This window comes from Fusarium proliferatum (genome assembly GCF_900067095.1).
Source record: "Fusarium proliferatum ET1 genome assembly, contig: FPRO_scaffold008, whole genome shotgun sequence".
Classification (NCBI taxonomy): domain Eukaryota; kingdom Fungi; phylum Ascomycota; class Sordariomycetes; order Hypocreales; family Nectriaceae; genus Fusarium; species Fusarium proliferatum.
Window position 1 is genome coordinate 2,298,422 of NW_022194797.1, and position 12,641 is coordinate 2,311,062.

General features: G+C 48.3%; 6 protein-coding genes across 6 annotated transcripts; 4 read left to right on the forward strand and 2 right to left on the reverse strand.

Annotated features, from left to right (window-relative positions):
* Positions 1-69: 69 nt before the first annotated feature.
* FPRO_14610 (uncharacterized protein) lies at positions 70-333 on the reverse strand (the record flags this gene model as incomplete). Its single annotated transcript, XM_031219655.1, has 2 exons — positions 70-200; positions 255-333. The coding sequence occupies 2 exons, from the start codon at positions 331-333 to the stop codon at positions 70-72; spliced, it is 210 nt and encodes a 69-aa protein (XP_031085392.1).
* A 988-nt stretch (positions 334-1,321) lies between these two features.
* Positions 1,322-2,770, forward strand: FPRO_14611 (uncharacterized protein; the record flags this gene model as incomplete). Its single annotated transcript, XM_031219656.1, has 1 exon — positions 1,322-2,770. The coding sequence occupies one exon, from the start codon at positions 1,322-1,324 to the stop codon at positions 2,768-2,770; it is 1,449 nt and encodes a 482-aa protein (XP_031085393.1).
* A 651-nt stretch (positions 2,771-3,421) lies between these two features.
* FPRO_14612 (putative thiol-specific antioxidant) lies at positions 3,422-4,203 on the forward strand (the record flags this gene model as incomplete). Its single annotated transcript, XM_031219657.1, has 3 exons — positions 3,422-3,528; positions 3,595-4,088; positions 4,190-4,203. The coding sequence occupies 3 exons, from the start codon at positions 3,422-3,424 to the stop codon at positions 4,201-4,203; spliced, it is 615 nt and encodes a 204-aa protein (XP_031085394.1).
* Positions 4,204-5,023: 820 nt separating this feature from the next.
* On the reverse strand, positions 5,024-6,607 carry FPRO_14613 (uncharacterized protein; the record flags this gene model as incomplete). The annotated part of the gene is made up of 1 exon (XM_031219658.1): positions 5,024-6,607. The coding sequence occupies one exon, from the start codon at positions 6,605-6,607 to the stop codon at positions 5,024-5,026; it is 1,584 nt and encodes a 527-aa protein (XP_031085395.1).
* Positions 6,608-7,854: 1,247 nt separating this feature from the next.
* On the forward strand, positions 7,855-9,531 carry FPRO_14614 (uncharacterized protein; the record flags this gene model as incomplete). The annotated part of the gene is made up of 1 exon (XM_031219660.1): positions 7,855-9,531. One exon carries the CDS (start codon positions 7,855-7,857, stop codon positions 9,529-9,531), a length of 1,677 nt encoding a protein of 558 aa, XP_031085396.1.
* Positions 9,532-11,060: 1,529 nt separating this feature from the next.
* Positions 11,061-12,369, forward strand: FPRO_14615 (putative histone acetyltransferase GCN5; the record flags this gene model as incomplete). Its single annotated transcript, XM_031219661.1, has 2 exons — positions 11,061-11,252; positions 11,305-12,369. The coding sequence occupies 2 exons, from the start codon at positions 11,061-11,063 to the stop codon at positions 12,367-12,369; spliced, it is 1,257 nt and encodes a 418-aa protein (XP_031085397.1).
* Between the last annotated feature and the right edge of the window lie 272 nt (positions 12,370-12,641).

Sequence of the window (12,641 nt, forward strand, 5' to 3'; positions counted from 1 at the left end):
CAGTGTTCGATCATTAAGGGCGTGAGACGAAGCTTTGTCAGGCTCAAGGTATTCCATTATCATAAACGGTCAAAGTCCCAATGGGTTTTCTTCTGCCGTTCCCCAGTGGTATATCTTGGGTACTGGAATAGTGGTGTTGGCCGCGACATATCTCATTGTTGCGACTTCATAGCGAACCTTTTCGTCCGGGAACTTGGTTGCTTTTGTCACCTGTTAGCTTTCTCTGGCTGCCTTCGTCGGATGGCTATGCATACCTGGACTAGGAATTCTGACAGCGGCAGAGGTACCATCCTTATACTCCAATCGATAGAAGACATTATAGCCTCCCTTCATGATTCTATGCAGCTCCACGGCCTTACCGGGGCGATGCTCAAGGATGAAGTTTGCGATTTCGCGATAGATAGTGGCTTTGTTTCAAGATCGCTCCCATTGCTCCAGTTCAGTATCATTTCTCTCTCACGCGGGATCGTCCATGTCCATGCGGACATATCTCAGCTTGGGTGACATTTAGACATAAGTGGTGGAAGAAGCGGATTTATTACTCGTTAGGATGGCTTCCAGGGGCGCCTGTTGTGTCTTGGAGGACAAGAAAGACGAGAGGTGAAGTTTCAGCCTGATAGATACCTGAGGACTCTGAACCAATCAAAACATAGTGGTTAACCAACACGATGTCGAGATTGGCGTTCTCTCGTTACCAAGTAGAGTCCAATGAACAGCTTTTGAAACTTACTCATTCCTCTATTAAGCCCTTTCAATAACCACTCAGTGCTTCGGTCTGGGCAACGTTTGTGCTTAGTGCGATGCCAATGTGATACTTCGAAAAAGACCCACCATACGCCTTGAGATTGTCATCATCACCATAATACATATGCAACAAAACCAGCTCCAACGTATCGTCCTCGCTAACGACACCCTCGCCACTTCGCCATTCCATCAAGTAACATCCATAATCCATCCCCGCTTAGAAATCACTCCATCAGCAGATCTCGGATATCCGAACCTCTCCAAAAATTGCCCAAAACGGCAAGACGGGTCTCGTCAGATAATCCAACGTCGCTAGTTTCAAGTTTCACAGCCTATGACAGCTAAGCATTTGCCAAATGCTGACGGGATCTACAATTTCATCGAAAGGCGCACGATTGACATGCCAAGTTGAATGAATAGCCCCACTGATCTGGACATAGAGGGCGCGAGGGTAATATTGGTTGATGGAGATATATGCGAATCCAAAGAATGGAGACGTTATGGATGTAGATATTTAAGATGGCCGTGGTGACATCAAGAATTGAAAACACAAACAGCCAATTTCGCAGTTTACAACATGGGTTCTCTTTATCACAGCGGCGAGCTAGAAGCGGTATGCTCAGCTCTCCAATCCATAACCCCACGTTTAGCATCAACAACGCAAGATGTCAAAAACGACCCCATTATCAAAGTCGCACAACCCTCAGACGTTCCCTACCTCCAAAAAATAGGAACACCAGGTCAAGCTCACTCAATCGACCAAGTCCTCCAAGAAGCCTTCACCGCATTCGATCATCGCATGCGCGTCAACCATCCTCGCTTCATGGGCTTCATACCCTCGCCTACATCGCCCGTGGCTTGGCTAGGCGACATAGTAGCCAGTGCATTTAATGCGCTCGGTGCTTCGAAGCTTCAGGCCTCAGGACCTGTTGTTATTGAGAAGACGTTGATTGAGTGGTTGGCTGGGAGGGTTGGGTTTCCCGCGAGTGCAGGGGGGATCTGTGTCTCTGGTGGTTCAATGGCGAATCTGATGGGGATTGTGCTTGCGCGAGATCGTTTTGTGCCACATGGTGAAACGGGCAAGGCCGTGGCCTATCTCTCGGACCAGACGCATTATTCTGTTGCGAAAGCTATGAGGATGCTAGGGTTCGATAAAGAGCAGCTCCGACGACTGCCTGCAAATGAAGACTTTAGACTTGACCCGGCTCTTTTGGCCAAAACAATTCAGCAAGATCGCAAACAAGGTCTTGTGCCATTTTTGGTGGTTGGGACTTGTGGAACAACAAACACGGGCGCCATCGATCCTCTACCCGAAATCGCAGAGATATGTAAAAGGGAGCAGATCTGGCTGCACGTCGATGGCGCGTACGGGGCTTCAGCAACTCTATCCGCGACACGCCACGAGACAGTCGACGGGCTCAAGTACGCCGACAGCATGTCATGGGATGCGCACAAGTGGCTCTTCCAAACCTACAGCTGCAGTCTTCTCCTGGTAAAGGACAAGGCGAATCTGGTCCGAAGCTTTGCGAACGAGGGAGATTATCTGCGTGATGGCGTAGCGATTGAAGATGAGGATATTCCAAACTTTTGGAACTACAGCATGGAACTTACTAGACCTGCATCGCGGGCTATGAAGTTGTGGTTTACACTCAGGGTCATTGGTGTCGAGAGGATTGGGGAGATGATTGATCATGGATTCGATCTTGCTGAGCGGGCGGAGGAGGAGTTGAGAAAACTACCTGACTGGGAGATTGTCAGCGCTGCTAGCTTGGGCGTCATAACATTCCGTTATGCGCCTGAGGGCCTAACAGAAGATGAGCTTGAGATTATCAACACTGATATCTCAAAGAGTCTCATCTCGAGTAACAAGGCTGGCATCTTGACTACCAAGGTTCGAGGAAAAGTAGCCTTGAGGATTTGCGCACTGAGTCCGCAGTTAGCGCTGGACGACATGTCAGAGATAATCCACGAAGCCAATCTTCTCGCCACAAACAGTACAAAAACTAGCAATGGAGTAAAACATTAGACTTTTTCTTTTCATCAGATTAATAATTAAACAATCATGATCAACATTAGATTCCAAAGAGTTACAGCGATGTCGCAACTGATAAGATGTGTGCTGATAACATTGGTGTAGGGTGAGCTCGGTTTTCCGAACCGAGCTACTCCGAAGCCGGGCCGGATATAAATGGAGACGATTGATAAGCGCTGATTGGCGCTGCGGGTTTGGAATCAAATTGCACCGTCTCCGCAGACGCCGCAGGCACCGCACGTGTTTTTCTCTCTTCTGGAACGCGTTGTTCGGCATTCACACCGTCTAGAGATAAGTCAGTCCACATTTGCGTCACCGCCATCAGAAGTGCCACTAAGAATTCCGTGAGTCAATAGCACTAATTACATAAATTTACTTTTTACTTTAACTTGCTCAGCCGTGAACACCGATGTTTATCACGGCATCAGCTAATATGGCGCTAAAATTTGATGATTTCCACCTTGTTCCATGACCGGGCCCGGCCCCTGATAACGCGGGCTCCACAACTGATTGCTTTTTCCTGAGCCGTTCCGTTTCCTTTAGTCGCGTTCCGTCGAAGCTTCTCGTTTTTAAACCTTTTCTCCCTCCCCTTCTTTTCGTCCTTCTAGATTCCTTCAATCGATATCACGAAAACCAATCTTCACAATGTCTTCAGCTTTTGTTCAGCGCCCTGCTCCCGACTTCTCGGCTACTACCCTCTTCCCTGGAGGTGAGTTCAGAGACATCAAGCTCTCTGACTTCAAGGGACAATGGTACGATTTCACGCTCCCCTCCCCTGAGAACCTGGATGGACGGATATACTGACTGAGATTCTGTAGGGTCGTTCTTCTCTTCTACCCCATGGACTTCACCTTCGTCTGCCCTACCGAGATCATCCAGTACAACAACGCTCTCGACCGCTTCCGCGAGATCAACACCACCGTTCTCGGCGTTTCCACCGACTCCCACTTCACCCACCTCGCGTGGGTTGAGAAGCCCCGCAAGCAGGGCGGTCTGGGCCCCGACCTGGAGCTCCCCCTCATCGCCGACAAGTCCACCAAGATCTCTCGCAGCTACGGCGTGCTCATCGAGGACGAGGGTATCGCGCTCCGCGGCCTCTTCATCATCGACCCCAAGGGCGTCCTCCGCCAGATCACCGTCAACGACCTCCCCGTCGGCCGCGACGTTGAGGAGACGATCCGCCTCGTCAAGGCCTTCCAGTTCACCGACGAGTACGGCGAGGTGTGCCCTGCCGGATGGCAGGAGGGTGGAAAGACCATGAAGGCTGACCCCAAGGGAAGCCTGGAGTACTTCAATGAGCAGGGAGAGAATGGTGAGTCCCGGAAGCGACCCAGGACTGAGTAAAATCGGAACTGGACACCATTCGTGGACAGCGCAAGAACACTTGTTTGACTAAGATTTGTAATATTACAGGAGCTAAGGCATAGATGTTAGATTCCAATGAGACTCGAATTCCAATCAACACCCGCCAGTAAAGAAAGAGAAGAAGAAAACAGACCGCGCTGCTACCGGTAGCATATGACGAACGATCCAACGCGAATAATAACGAAACGATCCTTATGTTAATGGAGGGCGATGCACCTGTGTCGATTGGGTGCGACCGGTCGTCTTTGACGAGATACGATTAGAAAGTAGACTTAGACTTAGACCATAGACATTCCTTGAACAATGTACATTGATTGACTATACTTAATTGCCGATTTGATCGTGATCTAATGTATTGCACGGCATTGAGAATCGCACCGTTAGTGAATCGTGTTCCCACTGTGAGTGTCTGAAACGCGTCTTACTCAACAAACTCAAAATCATCACCCTGGTTACCGCATTCCCGTCGCAATATCCGGACCTGCTTGACAACGACACAAAATAGTTTCAATTTCGAGTCAAACGAGATATACTGGCCCATGATGATTCTTGATAAGTTTAGATAAACCCTGGGTTACATCTGAGGTTTAAATTTGACTGCTAGTAAGCATTTCTGACTGTCGATGGCAGTTCTTAGGAGTCGTTTATAGCTTCTCAATAATAACCCAGTTAGTTTGACAGACGAAGAAAAATGAGTAGCATCGATAGAATAAGATATTATACTCCATAAATGTATCCTATTTAATAAAGTTACTACTAAGCAATCCTAGAACTAGTCCTTCTACTGTTCCTGAAAAGCATACCTTGGTCCCGATTAAAGAATAGATAATTTAATATCTACCTAGGGTAAGTCTTTCTCCCCATACTAGATCAACAACGCGTCTACATATCTTCATTCAACGGATCCCACTCCCATATACGCGAAGGGGGTCCATACTCATACTGAATACGGTCAAAGTATGCCAGCGTATCGTCTCGCCAAATGTTTCGAGGTCCCGGCTGGGGTCTAAAATTCAGCCCTTGCCGAATCTCCTCCCTGCACATATCTCGTGTTTGTAAGATGTGTCCATCTCCACAAGCAACCCACTTCTCTTTATCTTGTAGGTCGACTTCAAGGGTGCGTTCCACTGGATCCAGATTGGTTATATGGTGGTACTCCGTGCTGAGGGACCTGAGGTGGAGGCTTTCTAATGCTGGCATGGTTTCGATGCATGAAAAGACGGATGACCATGGTCCGCCCACTAGCAGTATGCCATCAAGAGACAGCTTTTTGATAGTGGGGTGGTTTGTTAAGAAGAGAACAATATCATCTGGCCGCAGGGGAAGCCCGCGCAGAGAAAGGTCCCTCAGACAGCCGAGTCTAATGTTGTGGCTGATATGAGCGAAAGTTCTGGTGTATTCTGGAAGAAGGAGATTATCCAAATGATGGAGATGAAGGTCCAGGGATGTGATATTGGGCATATACCCAAGAATTGTTGCTGCGCCAGTGAAATCCTCCACTCCAGACTCAAGATGTTGACCAAGCCTGTAACGAAACTCCGCAGCAAAAGCATGACGAAAAAGACACTCTCCTTGAATAGGCGGTGTTTCAATGAGTGCATACGTTGAAAAACTTAGTCCGAAAGATTTGATGTTTTTGCAAGCATCTCTAAAGCCTTCCGAGCCTAGCGTTCTCAATTGGTCGTCGACATGTCTCATTTGTACACTGCATAGCGGTGTGTCGCGAAAGATCTGGAGCTTTTCAAGCTGGATCCTGCTGTGGGATATCGCTGAAGTGACGATGCGGAAGGTTTGAGATGCTGCTGTCCAGATTGAGGGCCAACTTGAGTTCTGGTGGGCGAATCGGTACCATTTGTAATGCTCAGCTGGTCTGCAGGTCTTGGTGCGACCTGCGATGATACAGGCGTCTAAACTGATAGCTCGAAGATTTGTAGCATTTTCAAAGATGCTTGACAGCAAGTCAGTAACCTGGCCGACATCCGTACTTGTCTCTTGTTCAATTCTTGTGTTTATCCATTCCAGATCTCGCTGCGCCTCTTGTACTTCTTCATCCGTACAAGCTACGTTTCTCTCGCGCAGATTCTCAACGCGTTGGCGATAATTCTCCGTATCACGCCTCAATTCGTCCTTGTCGAATCCAGACCATTTCTTTCTTGTCTGGACAGTAGCTTCGGCTGGCTGGCTATCAAAGAGCGTTGCAACCACAGTGAGCTCTCGGAGCACGGGTCCCAGTTGGGGATGGTAAGCTCTATCTCGGAGAGAGTGCAAGCTGTCAAGAGATAGATCGGTCTTGGCGGATCTGAAGAAACGAGAGTGGATGGTGTTGGTGGACAGCTGGCGTGAAGTGAGACGTAAGTGGGTGAATGATGCAAGATCGAGATGTTGGAGGATGATGTCAAGAGGAATTCCAGAGAGGCGGCTTAATCGATCAGATGGCGTCTGCGCCAATGATTCAAGACAATTCATACTGACAACGCGTCGTGATTGTTTACGAGATATTAGTCCGTCCAGGGATGGGTACAGAGGAATCGCACGGTGGAGTCCCGGACCGCTGTCAAACACTGGCGATTGATGATGATTACTACTTAGTACGAAGGATTACGGACAACTAATTATCGCAAGTAAGTATTTTACGGATGCTGGGGCTGGAATGCCATGCTTCTCAGCCGCATTTCATTGCCAAGAATACCTTAGCCTGCGAGCTCTCCAGATAAGATAACATGGCGAGATAAGATAACAAGCGAGGCAACCTACCTGTCAAGGCCTCGCAAGAACTACAGTTTACGAACAGTTCACCAGAAAAAAAGAAATATGGTTCGCAAGGAACTCCCAAGACTATTTATCTTACGTCAATTGACGATACTCGTGCCGCAAGACCCGTGATACAAGACTTGGCGGGGTTTTGTTTCAGGATAGTCAAGATGAGACCTTGACAGATAACCCAAAACGCTGGTGAAGGCGCCAACTCATCCCAAGTTCGTATAACATCAGTCACTTCTCCTCAATCTCGTACATAAAATCTGGTAACAAGGCTGAAACCGAGAAACGGGGTCTCCAAGGCCGGGACCAAGGCCTTCCGCTGCAGGGAAACATCGGCCAGGAGGTCGCCAAGCCCGCCAATGCGACGGTTTCAAACAGGGGTTCAAGACTCTATGTAAGGTTATCTGACTTAACGTTATGCCTCTTAAGCTTAACCCAACTCTATTGTGCTTTGATATCAGCAGGGGAGAGCAGCTGAATCAATGCCGAGACAAGTGCACATCGCCAAGATGCCTCCTCCAAACACGACTCCCTGCGGCGAGCCAACTTTCCGAGCTGGGAACGAAGGCGCGAGAAAAACAAAAATCATGACATTTTGGGGCGGATTCAACACCGGCCGAAGGGTAGCCACGTCTCATGTTCCCTGGATGGAGTGCGACGCCAAAACATCATGGCCAAGACGAAGAAAAACCTCGCCTTTTCCCGCGCTTTTAGCCTTTTTCATCCCTCTCCCTCTCTCTTTACACATTCTTTCTTTTCGCTCTATTTCCGCCTGGAGCGTGTTTTGTGATCGTCACTTCCCATTCGATTCTTTTTTGTCGTTTGTTTCTTCTTAATTTATTAACCTGCCGTTCATTTATCATATCAACCACGCGATCTGGTATCGCCGAGTCGACTTTCCTTCCTAATCGCTTATCCTTAATACTGCTTGTCCAGGGTTGAAGTGGCCTGCCATGCACTTTTCAACAATCATTTCTGCTTCCGCCTTTGCTGGTCTGGCGACTGCTTCTCCGTCGTTCTTTCGAAGAAATCCTCCTGCCGAGGAGGCTGCGCCTGTGGCATGCGAGCCGGTCACTGTTCATGAGACGGTCCATGAGACGGTGCACGTGACGATACCTGGGGAGGTTGTTCATGAGACTGTCCACGAGACTGTTCATGTGACCGAGGTTGTGCACCAGACCGAGACGGTGCATGCGACTGTAACGGAGGTTCAGCATGTTCCAGTTGAGAAACCAGTTACAGTTATCGAGACTTCGATCGTCCACCAAGAAGTCGAGAAGCCCGTTACGGTCATCGAGACAGTTCACCAAACGATCGAGCAACCCGTTACTGTGGTTGAGACTTCTGTTGTTCACCAAACAGTTGAGCTGCCTGTTACAGTCATTCACACCCAGCCCGTCGAAGTCGAGGTCGAAAAGCCAGTCACAGTTGTCGAGACTGTCCACCAAACGATTGAACAACCCGTTACAGTTGTCGAGACATCAGTCGTACACCAAACCATCGAGCAGCCCGTTACAGTCATCCATACCCAACCAGTCGAAGTGGAGAAGCCTGTTACAGTGGTTGAGACCTCAGTTGTTCATCAGACCATTGAGCAGCCAGTCACTGTCGTTCATACTGTACCAGTCGAGGTTGAGAAACCTGTAACAGTAGTTGAGACTTCTGTCGTGCACCAGACAGTTGAACAGCCTGTTACCGTCATCCATACACAGCCAGTCGAGGTCGAGAAGCTCGTCACAGTTATCCACACTCAGCCAGTCGAGGTCCCAGTCCAGGTACCAGTCACAGTTATTCACACCCAACCTGTTGAGGTACCCGTTGAGAAGCCCGTGACTGTCATCCATACATCCGTGGTTGAGAACACAGTTGTCCATACTTCAGTAGTCGAAGTCGAAAAGCCCGTCAACGTTGAGGTACCCGTCACAGTGGTGCACACTCAAGTCGTCGAGAAGCCTGTTCAGCAGATACACACTGTTGAAGTTGAGAAGCCTGTTGAGGTTGTTCACACTGTCGAGGTCGAGAAGCCAGTGCATGTTACTGTCATCCAGACAGTTACTGAACACGTCGCTGCTCAACCTACCTCTCATCCCGTCGAAGCTCCCCAAGAACATCCCGTCGTGGTTATTGAACAGCCCGAGCATGAGGCACCAGCCCATGAGGCACCACCGCACGAGACAGTTGTCGTGGAGGTGCCTGAACACACACCAGCAGAAGAGGTTGCAGCGCCTCACGAGACCGTTGTAGCTGAGCATCCCGCCGCGCCTCCAGCTCACGAAACACCAGTTGCCGTCGAACATCCAGCTGCCCCAGCAGCACCAGCTCATGAGACGCCCGTTGTCGTAGAGCACCCAGCAGCACCAGTTGCGACAATGGGCCACGAAGCACCCGCGGCCGAACATCCCGCTGCTCCAATAGCGACTATGGCGCACGAGGCTCCTGCAGCTGAGCATCCCGCTGCACCTCAGCCAGCTGAACCCCATGAAGGCGCAGGCGAGATGCCCATCGCTGAAGCGGAAGCCCTACAGCATCCCGACATCCCTGTTCTTCTACCCTCTGGTGGGGTGTCGGGTAAGAACGTAACAGTGGTGCCAACATATCCTGGACGTCGCGCTATTGTTCGCAGATGGTGATTTAACTAGATTGCTGTACGAGTAAATACACTCATGATACCTTAGAATGGAAGGGCTTGGAAAGGATAGCACAGGCACAATAATAATGATCTGGACATGGTTGGCCTGGGATAAGTCTTGGATAGGATAAATGACTACAAATTGAAATAAAGCTTCTGAGTCTTATTGTTCCGTACCCAGTCATTAATGTGACTAGGCTTTGTGCAACTGGATATCTACGTACTTTATGAGTGCCTGAGCTTTAGGCAGACTTATCTTTCCCCATGCTGTTGCCGCCCCGATCCACAAGTTCCATGATTGCTAGAAATGGGATCATTCATGTCGAGAATCCTACAGGCAAATGATATGCCCCCCATCTGTCCAACGCTTTAGACAACTTTTGAGACGTATCATGCGCATTCGTAACCTGAAAGATATGGTTTTCTACCAACCTCAGCACGGTTTTTTTCGCTTCCTCCAATTTATCCTTCGGAACCTTTCCAAGTTCGTCGAATCAGGTGTCTCATTAGAAGTGCCAAGTGAATCGCCATAAAAGCTGCAATTCACATTTAGTTCAAGATTGATGGCCTTGATGTCTGGACCACTACCTCTCCTGATGGCCTGTAGTGTAACTTTCGTTGTCCGATCGATTTAGATGTTGCTTCCATTTTCACACTAGCGAGCGAGACATCGGTGATAAGGCCCTTGAGTTCATGTATCACATGACTATAGACGTCAGATATGATCTGGAAGGTTCCTGTGCCAGGGACTGGCCTGTTAATACTCTCCACGCCTTGCCACAAAGCCCAGATTTTCAGGATGAAGTTTTTTACACAACAAAGTCTTATACCTGTTACCTCCTTCACCAATAGAATTGATTGTCAATGGGAAGTCAGCGAGACTTGGATCAGATCGGCAAGGAATGTACTTCAACTATTGTAATGAAAAGCGAGAGCTTTATCTGCACCAATACATTCTCTGTGGACTGTACTTTGGAATTTAGCAGGCCGTATTGGTACAAACAATCATCAAACCCACGTCCAAGCTCCGGATCACAAGTCATGAGATATTTTGACCAAAGAAGTTATAGAGCTTGGACATCGGCAATAGGTTATAGCTAAAAGGACGAAATCTAACTGACAAGCCACTTGATTCAGTCTCATGTGAGATTATTTTCGGAACACTTGATCGCAATTATGCAGCTCTATACTATCTGTGGTCAAAGCTCGAAGTTGATGGAACTTCGTCAATGAAATAGGTGTGAAGATATGGAACTCCTACACCGAAGTCGTTCAGCTTGTTGTTGGAGCTATTAAATGGTTCAAAGGGACAGGTAGGAAATGGAAAGCTTTTCTGAGTGATAATGGAGGCGGATGTATCACATGACAGGTCAGCTGATGGGAGCTGAGAGGGTCTGTCGGCCGGACAAAGGTTCTAGCGTCCCGGTCCATCGCCCCGCCCAACTTTACGCGTCGAGTCGGCCTATTGTTCGAACTCCTGCGTATGCATCACCTCCCATCGCGATCTAGTCTCCCCGATCTTGACTACAGATGGATGTCGAAGAGTCGCAAGCTGCGCCGTCCGAGGACGTGCCGAATCTCTTCGCCGCCAAGCGCCCGGCTTCTGAAGAACTAGAGACCGCATCAAGTGCGAAAAGAATCAAGACCTCGAATGATGATGACTCCATGGAGACTGATGCGCGACCTCAGGATACAGTCGCGAGAATCCCTTTCCCGGACAAGGTTGGTTTAGCTAATGCCTGGATGGATGAATTGATGCCCTGACTCTTCAAAGCCCGCTGTTCTTGAGGAGCGAAACGGCGATATTGAATTTCGAGTTGTCAACAATGATGGCGCCAGAGAGAGCATGATTATCCTTACCGGCCTCAAATGTCTTTTCCAGAAGCAACTTCCGAAAATGCCAAAGGACTACATCGCACGCCTTGTTTACGATCGAAATCATCTGTCTATCGCAATTGTTAAGAAACCATTAGAGGTTATCGGCGGTATATCATTTCGAGAATTTCGAGCCCGCAGATTCGCCGAGATTGTCTTTTGTGCTGTCTCATCAGATCAACAAGTGAAAGGTTATGGCGCGCACCTTATGGCTCATTTAAAGGACTATGTTAAAGCCACTTCCCCGGTAATGCATTTCCTTACCTATGCTGATAACTATGCCACTGGATATTTCCAAAAGCAAGGTTTCACAAAAGAGATTACTCTCGAGAAGTCTATTTGGATGGGGTATATTAAAGATTATGAGGGAGGAACGCTGATGCAATGCTCTATGTTGCCTCGAATACGTTATCTCGAAGTTGGTCGCATGCTTCTTAAGCAGAAGGAGACAGTCCTCGCCAAGATTCGACCTCTAAGCAAGAGTCATGTCGTGCATCGGCCTCCACAACAATGGGCTAATGGTGTTATCACCCCAATCGACCCGCTTTCTATTCCTGCTATTCGGGCAACTGGCTGGTCCCCAGACATGGACGAGTTATCAAGGCAACCGCGCCACGGACCTCATTTCAACGAGATGAGGCGGTTTTTATATCAAGTTCAAAACCACAAACAAGCATGGCCTTTCCTCAACCCAGTCAATAAGGACGATGTTCCCGACTACTACAACGTCATTACATCACCAATGGACTTGTCGACGATGCTGGAAAGATTGGAGCATGATTATTATGCAACCCCAAAGGATCTTGTCAGTGATCTCAAGTTGATCTTCAGCAATTGTCGCAAATACAATGACGCAACGACTGTCTATTCCAAGTGTGCCACCAAATTGGAAAAGTACATGTGGGGCCTTGTCAAAGACATCCCTGAGTGGTATAACTTGTTGGAGGAGGAGGAAGAAGAGTAAAGAGAGTAAGGGTGATATCGGCACGAAACTGAGTCTCGTATTGAAGCAACGATACGTGATACTGGAGTTCGGGGAAATCATAAATGATAATGCGTCTTGATATCATGGGGCTGTATTTCATTAATAGCATAAAATAATTCTTTTGCTTCGCGGGATTTTCATTTATCGGATAGTCCTTATGAGTAGCACACTAGAGTTAAATTCCCGGCCACGATATCGTCTTATTTCACTTTGCGTTAATTTTATTACCGAATTTACCCAACTTCGCAATG